This window comes from Medicago truncatula, chromosome 1, assembly GCF_003473485.1.
Source record: "Medicago truncatula cultivar Jemalong A17 chromosome 1, MtrunA17r5.0-ANR, whole genome shotgun sequence".
In the NCBI taxonomy this organism is placed as follows: Eukaryota; Viridiplantae; Streptophyta; class Magnoliopsida; order Fabales; family Fabaceae; genus Medicago; species Medicago truncatula.
In genome coordinates, this window is record NC_053042.1 from 11362252 (window position 1) to 11386834 (window position 24583).

The 24583-nt window shown below is 32.2% G+C and overlaps 2 protein-coding genes across 5 annotated transcripts; one reads left to right on the top strand and one right to left on the bottom strand.

Moving 5' to 3' along the window:
* Positions 1-5308: 5308 nt before the first annotated feature.
* On the bottom strand, positions 5309-10157 carry LOC25482527 (probable peroxygenase 4). Of its 2 annotated transcripts, none has more exons than XM_024777076.2 (7): positions 10058-10157; positions 8607-8690; positions 8405-8503; positions 8086-8171; positions 6294-6388; positions 6077-6202; positions 5309-5644 (listed from the first exon to the last, which is right to left on the bottom strand). In XM_024777076.2, the coding sequence occupies exons 1-7, from the start codon at positions 10089-10091 to the stop codon at positions 5494-5496; spliced, it is 675 nt and encodes a 224-aa protein (XP_024632844.1). In that variant the 5' UTR covers positions 10092-10157; the 3' UTR covers positions 5309-5493. The 2 variants fall into 2 exon arrangements, with proteins under 2 accessions (XP_024632844.1, XP_039689890.1); XM_039833956.1 differs by lacking the exon at positions 10058-10157 and adding an exon at positions 8802-8912 and having other exon boundaries at positions 8607-8686.
* A 6065-nt stretch (positions 10158-16222) lies between these two features.
* Positions 16223-23529, top strand: LOC25482528 (zinc finger HIT domain-containing protein 2). 3 transcript variants are annotated; one of them, XM_039833957.1, is made up of 7 exons: positions 16223-16426; positions 17652-17782; positions 17869-18143; positions 18798-18870; positions 20225-20378; positions 22293-22343; positions 22476-23529. In XM_039833957.1, the coding sequence occupies exons 3-7, from the start codon at positions 18070-18072 to the stop codon at positions 23339-23341; spliced, it is 1218 nt and encodes a 405-aa protein (XP_039689891.1). In that variant the 5' UTR covers positions 16223-16426; positions 17652-17782; positions 17869-18069; the 3' UTR covers positions 23342-23529. The 3 variants fall into 3 exon arrangements, with proteins under 3 accessions (XP_039689891.1, XP_013466560.1, XP_013466561.1); XM_013611106.3 differs by having other exon boundaries at positions 17652-18143; XM_013611107.3 differs by lacking the exons at positions 16223-16426; positions 17652-17782; positions 17869-18143; positions 18798-18870 and adding an exon at positions 18887-19862.
* Positions 23530-24583: the final 1054 nt, after the last annotated feature.

Consider the following 24583-nt stretch of genomic DNA (forward strand, 5'->3'; position numbering starts at 1 on the left):
ACTTTAAAGGGCAGTAATGAATTCTTAAGGTTTTGTCAAAAATAGTTTGTGTTGCTAATCAGTACTATGTTGTCAAAGGGTACACTCTTTTTTCTTCTTTTTTCTGGTATAAACAAAGAGTGCACTCTTCAACTATACAGCCTAATTTTTCTGGTTTTGCTTTATGGATCAAACAAGTAGTGCAAAATGGAAATTTGATATGGCATTGTAATCGATCACCTAAACACATGCGATGATGTGAAACTATATTCGATTTTTTTTCCGATTAACTCGAGTCTATAATTTAGTCATAAAAATTATGTTTTAAAAATCGGATTGAAAATCAAAATATATTAGACTCTAAGTTATAGTTCAGTTATCAACGAAGAATTGGTCAATTTATAATTCAATCGATTAAACGGACGATTAAGTTTAAGATTTAATAAAACATTGATAAAGAAATGAAGTTTTTTTCCGCATAAAGATATGATAATCTCAAATCATGTGACAATCTCCTAAAAATTAGAAAGATAAAATATTTTTTAAAATGTGTTTGAACCAATTAGCACCCAACTGAGTGCTTAATTGTTACAAGAATCTCATGTAATTACCATGGAAAAATATTTATATGTTAGAGACACCTCTTACCTTATAAGTTGGGTTTGTGGGGGCATATTGAGTTGGGTTAAATTCTAATTCTAAGATGACATCAAATCCTTATTTAATAGGGTTAATTATGTTTAAAGTCCCTACAAACAAGCGAGCTTCTAATATTGGTCTCTACTAAAATTTTAATAAATTTTTCATCCCCAACGTTTTTTTTCATTTGTAAGTTTGGTCCTTACCGTCAAATTGTGCTGCCTAGGCTAACAGAATGCTGACCAAGACATGCTACATGGACATTTCAAGTGACATGGCTGCCATGCGGTAAATGACATCATATGTTTTTGGTCCCTATACAATTGAGACCTTTTAAGTTTAGTCCTTACTTAATTTTAATAGTGCTTTTAGTCCATATAAAAAAATTATGCACTCAATTTTAGTCCCTACTAAATCTAAATTTGTTTAATTATGCTTAAACCTTTAAGATTTTGAACAATTTTTTGCACAAGTGTTAAGAACATTACGAAAAGTTCATCTCCAAAAAATTATCTCAAAATTTTATTTCTGCGTCCATATTTTTGTTACTTTTATTTTGCACTTTTGTCTTTTAAAAAAATTCATATTTAATTTATTTCATGCTAAATAATTCTAAAATTTAGTAAACGAACCTTTTGTAATGTTCTACACTTGTATCAAAAAAATCATTGAAAAATTTAAGAGTTTTTACGAGAGCGTCGCCGGCGTGAACGAGGTGGTGAAAAATCCAAACTCTTTCCACCTACTCTTTTCACCACCTCGTTCACGCCGGCGACACTCTTCTAACATTTGCTTGCAAATTCATCTAGGACATCAATTTCAACAACTTTATCACACGTCAACTTCAACACACAAAAACTCAACAATCTTCACCATTGAAATATCCAGCAACAACCTTTTCGAGAGAGAATCGGAAATAGTCGATTTTCAAGGTTCGGATCGGGAAACAAAGAGTGGGAGCGAAGAAGATTGAAGAGAGCGAAGTAGTAACAAAGAGAAACAGTAACACAAATCTGGTTTTTTTTTTTTCCGGCAAATTCAGGGAATGACAGGAAATATTTGTAGGGTGAAATATTTTATTGAATTGGAAGAATAAAAAGGAATGAAGGAGAGTGATAGACTTTGACAAAAATTATGGGAAAATTTTGTGCAAAATCTTAATATAATTTTAATAGGGGCCAATGTTGGAAGCTCGCATATTTGTAGGGACCTTAAACATAATTAACCCTATTTAATATTGGTTGGGTTGCATGTTATTTTTTTTTTTGCTTTCGCACCGATTTCCGACCCACCAAAGGTGGACGACTAATCCGACTCATGCGTAGAGGCATACGCATTGGCCAAACGTTGTTCCCCTCGGAATCGAACCCGGTATTCTCCGGATACATCCTTGGAAGGAGCTCCTTGCCACTGGAGCCCAAGCAACTTGGTTGGGTTGCATGTTATTATACCATGAGTGTGTAATGCATTAAATTGTAACAAAGATAATTGTTGCTATTGTATTAATTTGAACAATCAATTCAACTCCCAGTGTATAAACTAAGGAGGAATAACAACCAATTTGCAAGTAAAATAACAATAGAAAGAAAAACTTGAAGAAAGAGTACAAGGAATAGGAGAGAACTGGAGAATCAGAGAGAAGAAGAGTTTCATCACATATTTTTCCATCCTTATTTCCTTGGCTTTTCTCATATTTATAAGGGTCCATATTCCTATTTTCCATAATGCCACTTCTAACTCTAAGACTCATTACAGAGTGTTACGTTTCATGTGTCAAATCTTGAGTGCGAGATGATGCGTTAAACCCCCACCTCACCACATAATTGTGTAATACTAGTGGGAGTACCCGTTCAACGCAAAAGCACCAACAATATCCTAAAATATATTGTTATAATTTAATTAAAATAAACATAATCGTTTTTTCATTATTAATTATAAGACTATCATAGTAAAAAACATGATTATCTTCGAAGTGTTTCAAATGATAAATATTACATGTCCCTTTAAAAAAAAAATTACACATAGAACTCAATAGATTTGTGTAAGCCTTCACTTCATTTTTATGAAATGTGAAGTACACACATCAATGCTTAAAGTTATAAGTCATTCTAACAAACTTAAAAATTGTAACATAAGAGAAAAATCAGGTGAAGTTTTCAATGCTGTCTTCACATGTTCAAAGGTTTTGCCTTGGTTTCTCTATAGTCTTAACTTTGATAGTACAATATTGAGGGTCATTTTCTCATTATTTGCATGTGAAAAAAAATCAGAGAACTATAATGCCACCAAATCCAAAATACTTTGCAAACAACCAGAGAAATTGAGGACAAGTTTGAAGCAACACCACACTTGATATCTTTTGATTTTGCTAAGCACCAAAAACAATAATATACTGATGGAATTTCTCGAACCAAACTTGGATGCAAAGCTTCTCACGATAAAAAACTGTTGTATTTTAATTCAAGTTAGTTAAAACAGTTAGATTTGTTAGCAACTGTTTTGGAAGTTGGTTAGAAGAGTAGTTGCTTGTTTTACAAGTTAGTTACATATGCTTAGTATAAATTATTGTAATGTTCACTTTTCATTCACTACTGAGAATATAGAATTACAATCATTTGTATCTATCTCTTTTCTCTCTCAATTTCTCTATAAATCATTCATTTCTTGAGTAACAAGTAATTGCTGTGCTAACAAAAACACCCAACTTCAAATCCACGACCATCCTCTACAAAACAGAACAGCAGCGATTTGGGAACATACAATGACAATTATATACGAACTCACCCATTTGGCTTCAACTCCAAACAGACTAACGGCTGATAACTCCACTCTGAATTTAAATCCTTTTACTTTCGCCTTTAACCAACTCCATCTTCGAATATAGACTTGTGTCATGCTTTCAAAATCATTCATACACATGCAAACCAAATTGACATGAATCTCCTTCTGAAAATTTACCAACATTCAGCAGCCCTTCACATTGTTTAAAGTAAGCATATCCTCCGAGAATGAAAGTTGAAGCAATTCCTATCCAATTCAAGATCTCGACCCACAAGTTTGCAGCCAGTGGACAGTCGAAAAAAAAGATGGTTTATGTTTTCCGGTTTTCCACAGTTGAGTACACATTGAGGTTGATCCGAACTGAGCACATTTCTTCTGATAAGATTGTCCTTCGTTGGCAACCTGTTTTGCGTAATTCTCCAGACCAAAACAGAAATTTTCAAAGGAATTATAGGGTTCCAAATTTTTTTATGCGCCAGTGTTACCAATTTCTAAAGAGGAAGTTCTAGTCAATTTTTTTATCTCTCACCGTGCACTCTCTATCACTCCAAATCTCTTTCCACCAAAGTGATTTGCAAATCCCCCTTCTGCTCTCAACTCCCAAATTATCCCATACTTATATTGTAATACTCTCACCCCATAACCCACTATGATTTGTCGTCATTCTCCACGACCACCTACCAAGCAACGCTACCTTAAAGGCTTTAATGTTCCTGATACCTAAACCTCCCTCCTCTTTACTTCTACAAATTTAGGAACAAGTTTAAGTCTATTTAGATTTATCAACTTTGGTAGTGTTACTTGTAAAGCCATTTCAACGTCCATACCCACTGGTATGAAGATATCTATGGAATTTCAGTCAATAAGGGTTGGACATTTTACCCCTTGAAATTTGTGAATAAACAAAAAAAAAAGACTCTCGATTTGAATTTCGTCGAACTATGTAGTCTTTCTGTTCACTTGAATTTGAATCTAATTTATTGTCACATTAGTGGAAGTGAAATAAATGCGGAATAATAACACACAAATTGTTAACGAAGTTCGGTCAATTATGTCTACTATGCAGGCTACTAAAGTCCTCTTTAATAAAAAGGGGAATATATGTGTTTACAAACACTCAAAATCTCTCACTATCCACAATCCAATTACACCCAAGAACTGTCTCTAAAATTCTCTAACTTAATTTTTCTCTAACTCTGTTGATGTAATTCACTCTCTTGACTTGTGTTGTGTTTTTGATTTGATGGAAAAAGTGAATGTTGAACATTTTATAAGTGAGATGACATATAAACTTAATGTCTTAAGGTTTTGAGTTAAAGTGCGGCATCTCTCTCACTTATATGATTGTTCAAGGTCCGGTCCTCATGAGTCATGACCCAACTCTTCCTTATGCCAAGGCCTCTATTTATATAGGAAATAAGGCATTGTGAATCCAACACATCTTTGTCAAACTTTTCTTCAAAGTAAATGTGAAACATGCATCACATTGTTTTTCTACATCAGCACCGCAAGCTATGCCTTTGCACCTGAAGCTACACATTAGCTTTACTGTCGGAATCAAAATTCATCCAAACTAAGCTAAGAAAATGCTTCTGCATTTTTCTTTGGTTGGACAATATCACATACAATGGATCCTACAAATTTTTCACTGACAGTTTACTCGTTAACAGAGGATTGAAAATAGAGTGTTTGAATCTTAGTAGCATTCCTGCGTACTCCTCGAGTCACACTCTGAGATGCATAAACAAACAGTTTCAATTGAAAAATTGTGACCGTCAATATTTATAAATGTCAACCAAAATCGTGCTTCTGAGCCTAGTAGATAGACTCCATAATGGAGCCTGGCACACACAATGCACCACTTTATATAAAAAAGTTAATATAAGGATTAATCTGCAAACAATGATACTTTGGAGAGTAAAAGTAAAAACATGATCAAATTATCTATGCACAACATAAAATGTAACAAGTAGAACTCAAACATCAATCCTTAAGATCCACACTCACACAACATACCCCCATACCTTGAAGAAACACAAATAGAAATTCAAATAGACACATAAATCCTAATTTCACAATGCGAATAGTCGATATTTATTTATTTTTCTTCTTTTCTGAGTGCTCCTTTTCCATACGTTCAAAAAGGCTCCCATCATAAACACCACGAATGGTTTCTTTGTGTAGTAAACCATCCTTATCTTTGCAAAGAACATGCAAGATCTTCCATTCCGAGTAACTAGCAAGCCTGAAAATCAAATTGCAACAATTTAGTATACATCAAGTGTGATGTAATGACAAATAATAGATACAAAATTTTATAAATATAGTATAAATACGAGTGCTTCTAATATGGAAATGTGTTTTTTCCTCGTCAAGATATGTAAATCCAGACGAGAACGGATTTTAAATATAGTAGGAATGAAAAAAGTTGTCAAAAATAAATTGAGACACATGTAATATGTTAATCGGATCATGCATATATACTAGAAATCATGGAATTTGCAGCAAAAAATAAAATAAATGATGTATATCTAATTATTTCGTTATTTTAGATTATTTCATATTTTCTCTTTTTAAATTATCATCACTATGCGGTGGTAGAAACTTCGTATCAATATATCATGGTAACAAAAAAAAAAATTGTCATCGCTAATTTTTTTTTTATGAAATAACTTACCATCCTTTGTAATCCTTAGGCTCTCTATTGGCCTTCAACAGCCCCATCAATTCATCAGAAGTTAAAGCACTTGGGTGTTTTCTTGCATGCTTGCTGAAAATTTCTTCAAATATTGAAGGAACAAACCTAAAATTCACAATCTAACTATGTAATTAAGCAACATATTGAGTATGTATTAACCTTATAATGATGGTATACACTAGTTAAAACTATTTACCTTCCTTCGTTATCATAGACACCAGAGTCACTTCCATGTTTTGCTTTTGTTATGTTTTTAATTTCTACTGGTAGAAATATAGATGGAAACTTTCCCTACACCATCGTAAACTATAAGTTACAAGTCCAACAGCAGAAGCAAATTTTGTTATGGAAAAAGTGCATCAACTATTTTCAAGATCATAATAAAAATATACCATCTTATTTTTAAATAACTAGCAAGTGTTAAGTTCACTCATATTTTTAAATTTCAACAAATATTTAAAATATAAATAAAGTTCATATGATTAATTTCAACAAAGATTGAGAATTTGCAAATATAAAATCATAATAATTTCAATCAAATAAATTTTAATTTATGATGAACAAAAAATCTACATAGTTGTAAAAAAATGATATAAGTTTTAGTGAGTCCTTGAATGGGATACAAAGTTTTTTTACAACAAAAAAAATGATACAAACTGAAATCATAAATAATAAATAAATAAAAATGAGAATTTTATTTACCTACAATAGAATTTTTTAACTACATCATTCGTATAAATTTATTTTTTTTGTGGAATTTTCAAGTCTTTGTCATGACCGCAAAATGGTCTCAAATGATTTTTCCAAATCATGACCTCTTTATCTCCTTTTTTGAGGAAATGACCTCTTATCTCATACTCATATGGTGTGTTCTCTGTTGCACGTTTTGGTTTTATGTGTCGATTGCTTATCAACACTTCAATTATTGCTGTGAAAAGAGGATGACTAATGGATACAAATTTTTTGTGAACCAGAAAATTGATAAATTTTGAGTTTAATTCCTACTTAAATTTGGTCCCATTAAAAGCATGATATTTTAAATTTTTTAAGAAATAAAAATGAATATGTATTCAGAAGTCCTAGCTCAACTGGGAAAATGCCGAAATTGTTAGGTCGGATGCCATGATCGGGGTTCGAACCCCGGTACATCCATTTGTGTGTGTGAGTTTATAATAGCTTTGTCATTTCTTCTATCTACCAAAAAAAAAAGAATATGTATCCGTTTCATATACATTTCTTATGATGGATGACGACAACACATGTTTATTTTGGTCAAGGTTATATCACATACGGTGGTCGAGCTCATTTGCTTGTTTGGCATCGACTAATTTTGCCTAAATGTGTTTTGTTTTTGACTTGACTTTGTTGTAAACCTTTGCGGGCTTCTATGAGGTTCCTCCTTTGGTGTTAATATAATTCATTTTTGTTTGTTAATATATCGTTCCACAAAAGGATTAAATATTTTTCCCTTCAAAAAAATATTGCAGGCAGATGAATCAAATCCTAATGTTTATTTCTTGTTTTGGTAGAGTCCTAATGGTTAACTTTAAAGTAAGCTAACTTAAATCATATTTCACCTGCTGCATATCCTTTTCTCAATTTGCACATGCTTCAGCTTTACTTTTGGCATGACCATTTTTCTTCTTCTTTCCTTATATCAATTATTATTATTGCACCAAAAGCATAAAGATAAAAAGATAAACCCCTGAGGAATCTGATTCCTATTCCACTTCACACTTCCTGTTTTTTTATACGCATTCGTTTGTTCAATGGAATCGAACTTTAATTTCTTGTACTCTTCCTCCTCAACATGAACCTTTGTTTAAAAATTTCTCAATAATAGTTATCTTAAGGCCTAAGAGTTTATTTCTCCTAACATAAATGCATTAGCATGAAATAAAATCCCAAAACATATGGATATAAACAAGTTCGGACTATTTATTTATCAACCATGTGTTGTATATTTGTAAAAAGGAAGAGAGAAATACCGGGCGAGTTTTCTGGCTAAGACCAAAGTTTATGAAAATAGCTGCAAAACTTGACAGTATAATTCCACAACCTATTGCTCGAAATCCTGCAATCAAGGGTAACCATGAGATTTATTTATTTACTTTGGTAAATCCATATATCTCTCTACAAAACTACAAAGTTTTTTTTTTAACTACTCATAATAAGATACGAGGGAATATAATTCTATTAAAAAAACAGTTTAAATGAGAAGAAAACGGTTCAGATGGAATTTTTTATTTTTATGGATGAGAAGTTAATTTTAGCATACAATGAGAAGAATTTAAAAAAAAAAATTACCTTGAAATGTTTCCCATGGGTAGACGATGCCATCATGATTCCTGTCGAAGAATGCAACGTGTTTCTGTAGAACATTTTGATCATGTTCTATTTGTTTCTCTGCATGATTTATATGAAGAAAAAAAAATGTATATCAATAGAAAATGAAGAAATAAATAAATGAATAAATTGGAAACATGAAAAGGTTAAGATTTTCAGATACCTCCGTTGTTGTTTGTGGTAGAAGATGAGGTTGCCATAGATATTTGATGCAGAAAAAGAAATAAAAGAAATATTTGAATTCTGGGGAATGGAGAGGAAACAAAATAAGAGGGAGAAAAACTTGATATGAATTGTTATGATTATGATTATATATAGAGATGGAAAAGTTAATTATTATAATGATGGTAGTGTGAACCTTGTAATGGGTTTGATAACTGTTATGTATGATTCCCAATACTTGCGTTTCATTCTTTCCACCAGATTCTTTCTTTATTAGAAAGCATTAATTAGTTTCTCTTAAAGGCATGGGAAAATTAGTTTTTTTTTTTAATTTATAAAAATTAATACTTTCCATTTTTTGTCATAAAAAAGTATCAATTTTTGTAAAAAAGAAAACGTTAATTTTTCCATCGTTTAAGAAAAATTGATCAGATAAAATTACAAAAGAATAACATGCAAATAATATTAAGATTTCATCCCATTTTTGGTTTTCAGCTCTATACAAAAAAAAAAAAAAAGATTTCATCCCTCTAATACAAGTAATATTAAGATTATTTGATTTTAGACTCTCAAAACAGCTATCTTTACATGTATGTGATTGACTATTGACAAATATATTAAAAATGTATCGAAATATTAAAATTAATAACTTCGTCTCTGTAGGGATTATTTTAATCTTAACTTGACAAATTAATTATAATAAAAATTTAACAAATATGGGGTATTTAGTGCATATATTTGAGTTCTAACAAATAAAAATAAAAATAAATTGTGTGGAAAACATCAGAAATTAAAGTGTTCATGTCTTTCGAATCAATTAATTCACGTTATGGGTCTCAGGTTTGATACTCTCTAGTGCCAATTTAAGTGGACAATGCATTGTTATATGCAGGGGTCGGGGTTCGAACCCCGGACACCCCACTTATTCACCTTATAAGGTGAATTCTAGCCACTAAGCTACCTGACAAGAAAAAATAAAAAATAAGTGGGATAATTAGCTTCTTAAAAAAAAAAAATCTTGCTATGTGGTAAATTGCACCTAGTCTCTACAATTATTCTCATAGTCTCACGATAAATTATCAAAATAGTTCTGATCAATCCTTAATTCAAAACTCTCTTCTCAAGTTACAACACCCAAATTTCTTAACAAGTCTATGACCGTTGAAGGTTTTATTAACGTTAATTTCTATATCATAACTTAGCAGTCATCTATCATATCCTTAGACTCATCCGTTAGATTAACACAATTATTAGATCTAATTCAATAGCTAAGGCTCGTAGTTAATTGATATTTGAATTCAGTTTATACGTGATCAAGATGCAAAAATCATTAAGAGCAAACAATTCTGAACCAAACAATCAAAATTAAAATCATCTAAAAGACCCGATCAAAATGAAATTAGCTAAACATGGTGACATAAATAAACAACATAGTAAAAGAATTAAACCCGAAAATGTATCTTTCTCGTCTGCCATTATTTTCCATTGAACCAACACCCTGCTTCTTTCTCTGCTAGCGCAGCTTTTGTCTTATGATCTAATGGTGCGTGATCCTTGTCTCCAAAATGTGAATGCCTGGCACTGTGCGTTTTTCTTTCCTTTAGAACCACGTGATTTCTCTGTCTTCAGCCCATTCCTTTTCTTTTTGAATTCTGCTCTTTACCCAATCAAAAATGTTCATTCGCAACTAAAAAAAATTAAGATACTCTTACATCAGTTAAGTCACGCAGCGTGAGTTACTTTACAGAGACTGCGTAACTTAAATCACGCAAAAATATTTTTAAAAATTTGGTTGGAAGTGAGCAGTTTTTGATAGGAAAAGTGGAGAATGCTTTCTTTTTCTTCACTCTAGTCAACAACTTTTATTGGGTCAAAGCCCAATTCTTTCATTTAATTATCCATAGACCATATATCCATTCATACCTCCATTACGTATTACTTTAGGCTAGACAAATGACTCAATCATTGCTTTTCATTCAGCTTAACCTTAAAAATATGTCACACTAATTGACTAATAATAATACTAAGACATTACTTGACTCAATATATCAAAAACAATGATTTATTCGAAATGATTTCAAATTAAATACTAAACTAATAAAATTGGACCAAAAACTTAATTAAAATGATCCTAAATATAGTGTATGAGTATGATCGACTGTCATCAATATGCTTATGTGGTGCGCTGAATCAACATTTTTTTCTTGTGTGGCATGATGACTGTGTGATTGTAAAAAAAATTACATTTATTTTAATTCCAATTGGTTTCGCATTTATATTAATTTTAAAAATTGGGAAATTAATTTTCGAAAAATAAAAAAAAAATAGATTTTTTTCTAAAAAAAAAAAAAATTATGGAACTTAATTTCAAAATAAAAAAATAGAAAATATATTTCAAAATACTATATATAAGAAAGTCTCGAGAAACCTACTATATATATAAAGAAAACTACCGCTTTGAGCACTTTTGGGCTGGATTTTTTCTTTCCAAAAATACCCTCAATTTTCAATACAAATAACATGTAATAATAAGAATAAATTTAAATATTAAAACAAATGTAACAAACACGATATAAATAAATATATATGTCTAGTTTTTTTCCTTTATCATTTAAAAAGTGTAACAAACTAGATGAATATATTTATACTTACTTTTTCATTATCCCAATTATACCCTTAAACAATTTATTCTAGAATAAAGATCGTTGTCGATGTCATTAAAAAAAGAATTTAGATTATATACATATATATATATATATATATATATATATATATATATATATATATTTTTGAAACAAGATTATATATTTTTTTGTTATATTGTTTGTGTCATTGAAATAAATAATCATGATTAGTTTGATTTGTTATAACTTGAAACACTCTCTCTTTGTAACGCCGCGATTCTTCCTTCTTTAGCAACCATAAAACACAAGGCCACCACCAATCTCCTCCCGGTCGTAAATTCAATATCGTCGTCGGAAACTCAATTTCTCCGTTCAAGATGTAGATAGTGGTGGTGGTGGTGCGGCGGTGGTTCGACCATCCACATCACCTCGCGCCGCTGTCCTCTCGGCGGTGTTTTCAACGGAGGCGCATGTTTCTCAGTGCCTTTCAACTTCGTGTGGTGGGGTTCGCCGACTGTTATGTGTTCGTGTTTCTGGCTTTCTGTTTGTTTGGTTTGAGGACAAGCTCCTCCGGTGGATCTGTTTGCTAGCTGTGTTTTCTTTATTGTGTGTTTTTGTTGTTTTGCTGCTTCTATGGCCGTTCAACTCCGATGGCTTGAGGTTTCATCTTTTGTTGTGTCGTAGTTGATATCATATTTGTTTTCTCTCTTGGTGGTGGGTGGAGGTTATGTTTGCTCGCAACATAAGTGGTGATGGATCGGCCACGAAGGTGGTGATGGATCAGATATGGGTTAGCTTATGATATGTTATGGTTTCGACAAATCTTTGGTTGTGTTGGTTTGTGGTGCTTCATGGTGGTGCTGATTTTGGTTCTTTTGTGATGATGCTCATGGTGATTTTGGCAACGGTGCTCGTGGTGGTGATGCGTGTGGTGGTTGGCGTTGTTTTTTAGTGAGGGTTAATGGTAGTTTGGTGGCGGTGGTGGTAGTGGTGCTGGTTTTTGTGGTGGTGTTTGTGGTTGTTTTTGGTGGTGGTTAGTGGTGGTTATGTTTTTTTCTTGATGTATGATGGTAATATAAGGGTTTTTGGTTGATTTTTTCGGTTCTTTAGGAGGTTTGTCTTTGATTGTGGTGTTAGCTTTGTTTTTGGTGTTTCCTTTTATTGATTTCGGAGATAGCTCTTTGTTAGGTGGTGTTTTCTATAAATTTTTTGGATTTTGTCTTTGATGCACGGGTGTATGAGTTTTTCATTGGGGGCTCCCCGTCTATCCTTTGTATGTTACTACTTTAAGACTCATAACCTAGCACTCCTTGTGCTGGTTATGATTCATTGCAATTTTAATAAATTCCATTTTAGCTTCTTCAAAAAAAAAAAACTTGAAAGCAACAAACATTTATATTTTTAGTTTTAATCAAAAACAAAATTTCATAAAAAAAACACAGTTCATAATTATCAAACGTTAGTGCAATAAAAAGAACGGAAAGATGGGCACGTTAGTGCCTGTCTTTTCGCTAGTAGATATATGAAAAGAACTCATTTAAGCTCTTTTGAATTGACTTTTTCTCTTTTCAAAAATACCCTCAATTTTCAATAGAAATAACACATGTAACAAATATATAGGAATAAATTTAAATATTAAAATAAAAATGTAACAAACATAAATGTCCCCCTTTTTTTCCTTTATCATTTTAAAAGTGTAACAAACTAGATGAGTGTATCTATAATTACTTTTTCATTATCCCATTTATACTCTTAATCAACATATTTTTCTATAATAAAGATTGTTGTTGGTGTCATTAAAAAAATAAGAATTTAGATTATATTTTTTTGTTATATTATTCGTTTCATTTAAATAGATAATCATGATTAGTTTGATTTGTTTTAATTTGAAAGTAACAAACATTTATATTTTTACTTTAATCAAAATTAAAATTTCATTAAAGCACCATTCATAATTTTCAAACTTTATCGCAATAAAAAGAGCGGAAAGACAGACACTCACGGTATCCATCTTTACCTAGTTAATATAAATTAGACAATTTATTAATGTTCTATATTCAAGGGTGATCCCTCTTCTTGTTCAAAAAAATGGTGATTCTCCTTATATTATTAAAAAAAAGGGTAATTCTCTTTATCGTATATAAAAACATATTCTATCGCAATCAAAACAAGACCCAACATTGAATTTTTGTGCCAACTGCTTTAGAAATGTTTATCACTATGTCTCTAGATATACATTTTAGCAAACTAAAAATATATTGTTTTATGTGTCGTTTTAAAATATTAATAAAATATTATTTTTATTTTTGCCTTGATTTCTTGTTTGCTCCTTTACATATATTCTACGTTTTAAGTTGGTCTCTTGCATTTATAAAGTTTTAAGTTAGTCTCTTAAATTGTTGGAGTTGCAATAAATTTATGCCTTCCGTCAAATTTATAGTTAACTTCGTCTAAACTTTCGATGGGGCTAAGGAAAAGGCTGACATTGATATTTTTTTTATATAAAATTAACTAATTAATAAAAAAAAAACAATGAGGTGTCAAGTTCTATCATTGTTTTTTTAATCTTATGGTGACTTAATAAAAAGGAAGAAGAATAAACTTATGCATCAATGAGGAAAGAGTGACTTAGAAAGTGCACCAAAAAGGGATTCAGGTGATGTAAAAGAGTGACATGTTTAGAAGAAAATTCCACAACAAAATAATGAAAGATAAAAACAACATTGTTTGTTGGTTCACACATGAAATGATGATTGGACTAAAAAAATCACATAGTTAATGATACATATTACATACCATCCTTCGATCATCCAAATTTACCTACTTATTAGTTATTACAATCATGTGTCCAATTTGAAATGAATTATCATATCATATTCATATTTACCATTTAAAGGTTTAACAATGTGGGAAATTGCATATCAATCCTTTACTTGTTTTCATGTCATATTGCCAAAAGGATCACTTTCTTGTTGATGTACCAATTTGATTACTTCCGTCTAAAATTGTCACCAAAATTATTCATAAGATCCTAATTAATAATCCATTCCATTAATTGAATCCCATGCAAAATTAGTTTTTTTCTGTCTGCATGTAATGTATCCAGGCCACGCAGAACCATTAATTGCTAACACTTTAAGAAACTATAACTAAGATTACCATGACCACACACACACGACACGCAAACATGCACAACCATAAATCCACTTTTGGAATTTTGAGTTTAGGCTCAATGTGGACATATGTGATGTGAGGTAAGTTTAGCCCTATTTGTTTACTTCGTGTGCACTATGTTCATCTCTTTCCACTTCTTTACGTAATGGCCACTTACCATTTGAAGCAATAATTAATGTTTTAATATATATACACTTAACGATATCTTAGTAAAGACTTGTGAGCTTAACTCAGTTGGTATGAACAATACATAAAATATGTAAGGTCTGGGGTTCGAATCCCGACCACCACAAAAAAAAAACGATATCTTCATAATAAAATTTAAAGGTAAGATTGTACCAAAAATAAAATTAAAGGTAGTTAATCTCCATGAGTATAAACTCAATCTGTAAAGACATTAAATTATATATGTAGCATGTAGGGATTGAACGAAATAAAAAATTAAAGGTAGTTATTAAAAAACACATGGAAAAACAGGAAATTTTCACACACAACTAGTAAATCAATGAATATCCTTTAATTTGTAGACCAATAAACAACCCTGCTCAAACAAACTTTTAAGGATTTTAGATAGTAAGCTGTATAGAAATTTGTGTATTTAAATGTATTGGAAATTAAAGTATTGAACTTTTTCAATGAATAATTTCTTAATGAGAAATCCTTAAAGAGTGTCCTTAGGACACTCGTTAACAAAATCTAAATTATAAATAGAAGATGAAAATTTTACCCTATATCCTTATATCTTCATCTCTATGAAACATAACAAATTTCAGTTAGCGGTTTAGATAAATTTTCAGAAATCTTTTTTCTAACTATCCCGTTCTACAATTTTGGCTATTGGAACACTTAACTTAAATTGATTACTTGATGTCAATTTGAATAGGTTAGTTTAACTTGTTAAAAAAAATGTATGTTTGTTGGAACTTCTTTTAGAAGGAAGGTAAGAGGTGTATTCAATAAGTTACCATTGAAGAACCACCAAAGAATAGTACACCATTTGGAAAAAAAACGCCATGAAAGTTTATATTTTAGTCGGTTCTTAGGTTGGATATTAAATTTAAAAATAAAAATTAAGGTTTAACCCTCCCTTCATTTTCGGTAGCAACTAACTCGATTTTCTTCTTCGACCAAAGCAAGAGTTTGCATGGTATGAGAAACTTACTTAATATTATAAAAGCTATAAATTCTATTGTAGTATGAAAACTTATTTAGGACTATGTATAGGGAGTGATTTGGGGCTTAAGACCGAAATTTTTAACAGACTTTATTCTAACATTTCATGTACTTTCAGTAGATAACATGACTAATTCATTCAACCTATCTTAATATTGTTGATCTTATATAAGATTTAAGCCATTTTAATTATGTTAAATCATAACTTCACTTTTAATTAACTTAGGATCTTCACAATATTTTGATAATATAAGATTTAAGCAATTTTGGGGAAAATGATTTTAATTTGTTCACACGGTAATGATTCATCCACCATACTTTCGTTTAGAAATCAAGGGCATGGTAATACGATCTCATAGAACAAATTTTGTTTTAAGTAAGATCATTCTATTCTATTTATTTTATCAGAATCTTAATTTCTTTTAATTGTTTAATTTTAATGTTTATAAGTTTTATTTGCTATTTTCAATTTATTTCGTCTTAAAGTTTATAGTGAAAATCCCGACTACAAACTTTCAGACGAAAAAATAAATTTTTCTTTTATAAAAAACAAATAAAAGATGAGATATGAGGGGGGTGGGAGTGTAAAAACAAGAACAGCAGGCGTGAATAGCATCCTCCATTATTACAAAAAAAGAAGCGAATATTTTCGACCAAAAAAAAAAAGAAGCGAATATTGAAGACACTTCCATCTCGTATCTTCTCGCGCTCACAAATAACAATATTTTTCTCTTTACTTCAATTTCGTGGAAAACAAAAGCACCTATATCATATCCCATCTTGATGATTGCACCAACGAAAGATAACTAAGAACTAGGGCTTTAATTTTCTTTTTTCCACTTCGATTACGGTTGGTATTGCTTTCACATTTTCTACTCTTTAATATGCATATAAGCTGTTTGTTAAATGTTCTGTGTGAAATCTATTGTCCTCTTAAAAACTGGGCCAGTAGAAATTTGTGTTCTTTTGTTACGTTTTGATTGAATTTGAAGTTGGAATCATATATGTAATAATTGATGAATTTTAGGCAAGATCCTTAATATATTGTTATGAATTTCAATGATAACATTTTAGTTAGTTAGTTAAGAGCTAGGTTTAAGTCATTTGTTGATTATTTGAGTACAAACCATGAAGCACGGACACTCCTAGGATAAGGCATGTCCTAGTGTCGGACACATGTTGGTGTCCAACACCGACACCTATGATCACATTGAATTATGTCATTTTCTCATATTATTATCGGTGTCCGTGTCTGCGTCCATGCTTCATGGAGCACAAAAGCTTGTAAAGTAGGCCTATGTATAAATACTTATTAGAGACTCCGCTGTTAGAGCAGTAGCTTGGTCCGTATCATTACCCAATTGTTTGAGTGAAAACGCGTTATTTTAGCTTAGTAATAAGAGTTCTAATTAATTAGTGCAGTGGAACGACCCTTGATTATATTATACCACGAGACAAAGCTTGAGCCTGGAAAAATGACCTACATTGTTGAAGTTGAGTCTAGTCATATGGTGTCAAATGTGTGATCAAGCTTAGCTGGGCTAGTTTCTTTCTGCAATATTATGGGTGCGTTTGATTTGCAAAAGGATGGACTGTATTATAACCGTAACGTCACACTGAGAATACTAGAGGATCTTATCTCCTAATACCAGGAAACATTAAAAAGTTTAGTAGTGCTTATAGTGGATCCTCATTTTTTGTAACGTTTTCCCAAATAATATGACATACATCAGCGTAACATTTTTATAGTGGAGTTGCTGCCTTGTGACTAGGATATCACAAGTTGAGCTGTGAAATCAGCCTTTTGCAAATGCAATGTAAGGCTGCTTATAAGAGAAAAGAAATCCACAATAGGGCCAGCCCTTTTCTAGACCCTGCAATGGCAGGGGATTTATAGCACCACAGGGTTGCCCTTTTTATATTCTTTTTGTGATTGTATGTGGAAATAAAGTGCAATGTGTTTAACTTCTAGTTGATTTATTTCATGCAGATTATGTCTTGAGAATTTCGTGGCTTGAACATTTTAAGATAATTTGAGCAAGTGCTTCGTGATTTTTTTTTTTTTTTTTTAATAGGAAATTCATAAAAATATTGAGAAGCCTTACCCCCAGCAGAAGTTCAACTTCTAGGTGATTGACTTGATTGCTTTGAGAAATCTCATGCCACTCCAACGCTTCAGGCTCCTGGGAGTAGAAAGTCGCATGAGGTTGTTGATTGCTGATTGTGCTGTGATTTTCCTTGGAGAATGATTGCTGATTGCAGACTGTGATTAGTGATCACAACTTAGTGCAGGCCTTTGCATAATAGGGTTCCGTGTCAATTTGAAGTGGCTCAAGTATCATCTGAATATACAGAAATATCAAAATACTTGCATTTGCTATCTGGACCCAACACCTTGTACTGGAACTGAAATACTGATTTCTCAAGGAGAAAATTGCAGTTGGTAATCAAAGGAAAGTAATTTGTTGGTCCCGGTGTCCCGGTGTTTGAATAATGGCCGATACTATTGTTACATCTGACCAGTCTTCTACTTCCTCACTGAACCCTGCCCGAATAATCTGTCATGTGTATGTTACTCTGGAAATTATCATAGTTTTTTTAATATATTAGATATTTTATACTGAGATCATGAATAAATAATGTCTGCCTGCTTTTGTTTTTTATTCATATATTTATTTTTCTAAATCTCATCTTATGTAAGAAATATAATTCTGTTTCTTTTAGCTATTTTTATAAATGAACTTTATTAGGACTGATGAGCTGATAGTTTCACTTTCAGTTGTTAAGCACTTAAGCTTGATAGTTGAGTTATGCAACATGTCATGTCATGTGCAGATGAAATAAATTATGTCATGTCATGTGTAGATGAAATAAATTTACTTCAACTTATGGTTAAAAGGAATTCTGACTACTGTATTGAGGTAATCTGTGAGACTTGCCAAGAGATAGATAGCTATTTTCTAGAATAACTTTTGAAACTTACAAGCATTCTTAGCTTTATAACTGAACGTGTATGCAAAATAGTTTGGATTTCACTTCCTTGTAAATCAGATGGTACTAAAGACCATAGACCCTAGTTTTGGAAAACTGGTTTGATTTGAGTTCTATGTCGTTTTAGCCTTTGCAATGAAAATTAATCATTTTATTTAGATTTTTCAAATATTAATTTTTAGTAGAAGTACTGATCAAACTACTCTCTTTTATGCTTTTTTCAAAAGCAGATGTCAGAAGCAGTTCTCCCAATACACATGTCCTCGATGCAATTCGCGATACTGCTCCCTCCCATGTTATAAAGTAAGTAAAGCTACCTCGAAATAGATATGAGCTGGTTATGTTTAATTTGTGTTGCAAAGTTGTGTCTGTGACCCAACACCATTAACTAACTAGTTGATTTTACATAATGTTATGTGGCACTAGCGTGTCAAGACTTAACAGTTAATAATATATATGCTACAAGTGTTTTGGACAGAACATTTACTGATTGAGAAAGTATACTTACTTTTTACCATTTCATTTCTCTTTTCACTTCTCGTGTTCAGCAAAATTTAAAGAAATTATCATTTCAATTTTGATACTGAATGTTAATTTTAGAAGATATATTTGGATGAGGCTATCAAGCCAAGGTACTGTTCTTGTAGTGTGGCTGCCTTGTTTATGTGCATGTATCTTTGTATCTTCATCTGCATGTATTGTGCCTACTTTACTTTGGTCAATGATCCAATTATGTGATGACAACTCTTTTATTTTGCAATGTTATACTTTAATTTGATGTGTATTATTTTGTAAAATTGTTAATGTAATCATCAATTTGATCGCTGAAATTGTAAAGGGTTAAATAATTTGGTCCTTGAAATTAATGAAATTCCTAATTAAAAAACCTTGATCACATTAGCCCCTTCAATCCATGTCTCGGACTAAAAGTACCAACCTAGAAAGACTAATGCGGTCAAGGATCCTTAATTTAAGGGATATTTTTAACTTTATTTTGATGATATTGTTTTTATAACCTTTTTTAAATCTTGGATTGGTTAATCGGATAATATTATCCTTTTAACACTGGCCTTAATTATTATTTTTTTTGTTGTTTTTCAAAGCTCTTTTGAATTTTTTCTTTATTGATCAATCTTCAATGATATCTTGAGCTGTGAATTTGAATTTCTTCACTGAACTTGTGAGAGATACTCAAGGAGAAGAACAAAAATTGAAAGAAAACCAAATGCTGTGTTCTTTGAACATGGTGTAAAGTTCTGAGACAAGATCTGGATGTTGTAATATCTACCTATGCGGTAAGGGAAATATGTCAACTTCTGATCTGCTTCAATATATCTAGAAACTTAGTCAAGTTTCAATGATCTATATATTGAGTCTTTTCTCTGCTTTAAAAGATTTCATAAAACTTCCTAAAAAAAAAAAGATTTCATAAAACTTCTGATCATATCCTCAAAATTCTCTAGTGAAAATTGTCAATCATTACATTTCTCTTATGAGAAATATAAGGAAGAAATATTAGGAGACCTAAACCAAAGTTCATCTTGTGGACGTGAAACTATATTAGTAATTCACTCCTTTCTATGGACACTCTAATTTTAAATCTTGTTCCTTGCTTGTTATGAACTTCTTTTGATCCCTTTTATTGTAATTTTTACAGTCTCATAGTCTTCGTTGTACTGAATCCTTCATGAAAGAAAATGTAGTTCAAGAGCTCCAGCAAATGCAACCTAATGAACAAACCAAACAAAAAATGTTGGCCATACTAAAGCGATTTCATTCAGAAGAGGAAATGGATAGCATGGATGAGGATTGTAAGTTATCTGTATTTTTTGCTTTGCTTTCAGAAATTCAGATATTTCAGAGTTGTTTCATTGCACTCTTTCTGTTTGATATTTATCTTTGCATGCGAACTTATTTAGTTTTGTATTTTTTTTTTCTGAGGGAAATATTTTACTTATATTAATGACATTCAATTCAACAACTTATCTCGTAATGTGGAGTTCATTATTCAATGCATTGGGCTCTATTAAAACCTAAATTTCAGTGAAATATTTGACAACCTCCAAACTGGCCCCTGAACTTGAAGGATTATGCCCCTGTACTTCCAGAGAGATGTTACTGTCATTCAAATTAGTCCAGGCATGATTGCTTGTTACATAGCGAACATGCATCGGTGGCACTATAAGTCCTAATGTGGCAACTGGAGAATAGACCATCGTGGGCCAATATAACTCCGCAAATCTCACCCAAATATGTAAATCCAGGAACACCTCATCCCCTCCCTTCTCTTCTCCATTTCAGAGTTTGATGTAATAAAAGCTGTCTTGTGGAATGAGCAGCCAATGCCATCATACACACATATAATACAGGTTTCTCTTGCTACATGATGAGTCCAGCTTCTGGTTTGATTTTACCATGACTCTGGGACTTGTAGCACCAAATGGCAGATTGTGTAGGGCAGCATAAGTCCACTTCACTATCTATCTCCCTCAGCATTCTATAGCTCCTCCTACTCACATGTCATAGCATACCCTGGACTACTACACTATCCAAGAGAAATCAAAATGCCATGTTTTCAAGAAAAGGAGCCCAAAGAAGCATGAAATATCAAAATTCATAATGAAAATGTGGCCTCGTGCCCATGCATCATCTGCATCACAACATCCTTATTAAGTTATTAATGAAAATTTGGAAAATTAGTGTGAGAGAGAATTTGATTGTAACTGAATTTAATTTTTATTTGCTTGTTGAACTTTACATGCATGAGCAACATTGTTAACTGTCACTCTGTCAGTTATTTATAGCTGAAATAGTTAACAGACACTAATCTATAAAGCTATAAGAACTGCAGTTAGCAGTGCTCTGCTCACTGTTTAGAGAGAGAGACTAGGAAAGGAGTATTCACATACTCCTATAACACACAGAACTTGGTCGATAATTATTAGAAGCACTTGGCCGATAATTATTATAATGACATCTACTTTCCTGTGTGTTATCCCCATAAGAAGGGTAGGGTTTTCCAGAGACGGCTGACTGGCTGAGATACAGAGAAACTGGAGAGAGAAGATCAATTGAGGTTTTTCATGCGTATTATCCTGCTGCTCGTTTGACCCTTTCATAGAATAAGGGTTTCCTCTTATTATTTTAAATATTAGGTTGATGAAAATATGAAATATCCCCTAATGAATAAGATGGGCTACCCTCCTCTCTCAGCTTGGCATTGTCATCCCACTGTCCCAGTATTCCTGTTGCGGTTGCCATGTCACGTGAGAACCCTCGTGCCATTCTAATAGTCAGACTCATTATGGATATAATGTAGTAAATTTCAAGAGGCGGATTCCGCAAAAAAGTGCACCACCAATATTAAAGGAGTTGCCATCAGTTTGCTTTTTATTCTGTCAATGAAAAACATCTGTTTGCTTTTGCTATTTGTTACAGGACCACTAAATGTTGGTGACTTTGTAAACAAGTTAATTTTTTAGAAGATGGTCTTTCATAGTTGCTGAATGATGTACAGTCAATGAAGCATTTAGTTTAGTGGATTTTAGAATAAGAACAGCCTAGCATTGTTGATCATTGAATGAATGTAAACAAATTATCACATCATAAGTGAACTCGTATTGTTTTGTGTTTGATTATGTTGGAAGAGTTTGAGGTCATAACTTTTAATTCCTAATTATACCAATAAAGAAGGGTACTAAATTTCTATCTAATTGTTTTCTCAGCTTTTGAAGATTCAGCTTTGTCCGAGGAGACGATGGAAAAAATAATGTCAGGTATGTTCCTATGGAATACATATCCTTTACTGCGTGTGTCTTCTAACTGTTCTACCCCTGCACCACCAGTAAAACAGATTTTTGTCTATCTCACGGTTGGGTGAGGCTGATTTTATTTTCATTTCCCTACAGGACAAGAAATCAGTTTCGATGATTTATCTCTTGAAGAGAAGAAACAATTTCAGAGAGCTATTGCCTCTGGGGAGTTGAGCAAGATGATCAAACCATGGGATCCATGGTGGTCAAAGCTTTCTGCCAGAGAAATCCGTCTTAGTAAAGAAGGAACTCAGCTTGTTCAAACTCTTGCAGAGCAGGAATTGGAAAATGAAACTGAAAGTAATGAATCAAGCGAAATTCCTCTCGGCCCTGAAGTTCCACTACCTCCTCTAAGTAGGCTTAGTTCCAAGGAGCCATCACCTCTTTTAACTGTTCACCTAGTTGATATATTATACAGCTACTGCTTCACGCTTCGCCTCTACAACGGAGATTGGAGATCGGATCCAATAGGGTCAGTCATGGTTGTGTTGAGTGTGTCCTCAGTTTTGGGTCAAGGTGGGCAGCCAGAGATTGTACTGGAAGCCCTCACTCATTGCTTGGAGCAAGTATGCTCTCCAGCTTACAGACACATGGGGGGACTGCAATTCGGTTTAGGTGTTATTGATGATGTGATCAATCTACTTTCACTGGGAAGCCCTGCTATAGTGTGTGCCCTTCGCGACATGCGTCGTTTGATTCAAGAAGGAGAAAAGGAGGTGAAATCAGAAAAGCCAAAAAAGTCGAGGAGGGATGAGATTAGTAGTATTAAGCAGGCAGAAAGGAAGATATATTTCATCATGTGTTGGGTTCATGAGCAGCCAGATGAAGTTTTGTCCTCTTTAGCAGCTATTGTAACGGCACAAAAGACATCAGCCATGGAGTTTCAGGGGAGCAATAAGCCTGAAAAACCGAACAATAAAGCAGAATCCAGAGGCAAATGTTTAATTGAGGAGATTGAATGATTACACACATTGCTGTCCCCTTACCTTTTAACCATATTTATTTATCTATAGAGGTATGGTTACTTGAAATGGTCGTTCTGAACGCATTTGTGTAAAATACTTTTAGATAGAAATTTGCATGTTCAATAGGGTTACTTTTCGTATTGCCATGAAAATCAAAGGGGTTACTTTTAGTATTGCCTTGAAAATCAAAAGTTTCATTCATTTTGGGTCAATTTTTTTTACAAATGGACCATTCATTGTGACATAGGAAGTAGTCATTTGTCAGACTCGGGGGTTGCTATTGTAGGCAATCCAGCTCTACATACCAAGAGGGCGTGTTTGCGGTGCGGTTTGAATCGGTTATAAGATAAAAAATACTCGATCAAAAAATTAGGGTTAATTAAGTTTTTAGTCCCTATAAATAATATTCACAGTTTTGTTTTTAGTCCCTACAAAATAAAATCACACTTTTTAGTCCCTGTGACATTTTTCTTAAGCATTTTAAGGACCAAAAATGTTGATGGAAATTTTTGACAGGGACTAAAAATGCTGATGGAAAAATTTTATAGAGACTAAAAATGCCGATGAAAAATTTTGTAAAGACTAAAAGTTGTGATTTTATTTTGTAGGGACTAAAAACAAATTTTTTAATATTTATGAACCATTTATTTAATTAACCCAAATATTTAAATACTCGTGTTTTGTTTGGTTTGGATGCAAGAAAGTCCGATCCAACCCAATCCAATTTTATGTGGTTGAGTTTGGAGTGATTTTTGGATATTTTTTTTATTAAGACAATAAAATCATAAATTTGATGCAAAATGTAACAGTCAGAAAAACAATCGATTATTTACAGTTAGGTTTGAATCTGTTCCCATCCAAATAATTGTTATAAAATTACATCCAATAAATTTTAATATATTTTTTTTTTTTTAGGGAAAATAAACTTATATCATTTCATTAAAAATTAAATCAGAAATATATGTTGGACTTTCATCAAAGATGTGGAAGCTAGGACCTAATGTGGCTGCCTTAACTAATTCATGAACAACCTCATTTACTTGCCTCCTAATAAACTCGACATGAGAGTTTGTTAAAAAGATATTACAAAATTGGATAGTATTCTTCATAATGGACTCAAATAAATTTTAATTTTGTGCGGTTCTTTGTTTATCTAGATTGGTTTAAAGTTTTATGGATCGAATTAGATGTAAAACATCTACTAAGATGCACCGTAACATGGAAATCTTATTCTTTACT

Excerpts from the sequence above, each read along its gene's own strand:
- LOC25482528 (XM_013611106.3), top strand. The coding sequence starts at position 18,070 with ATGGCCGATACTATTGTTACATCTGACCAGTCTTCTACTTCCTCACTG. Across the intron at positions 18,144-18,797 it reads GCCCGAATAATCTGTCATGT|ATGTCAGAAGCAGTTCTCCC; the intron begins GTATGTTACTCT and ends TTTCAAAAGCAG. Across the intron at positions 22,344-22,475 it reads GATGGAAAAAATAATGTCAG|GACAAGAAATCAGTTTCGAT; the intron begins GTATGTTCCTAT and ends ATTTCCCTACAG.
- LOC25482527 (XM_039833956.1), bottom strand. The coding sequence starts at position 8,854 with ATGAAACGCAAGTATTGGGAATCATACATAACAGTTATCAAACCCATT. Across the intron at positions 8,504-8,606 it reads TACCACAAACAACAACGGAG|AGAAACAAATAGAACATGAT; the intron begins GTATCTGAAAAT and ends TAAATCATGCAG. Across the intron at positions 8,172-8,404 it reads CCCATGGGAAACATTTCAAG|GATTTCGAGCAATAGGTTGT; the intron begins GTAATTTTTTTT and ends CCTTGATTGCAG.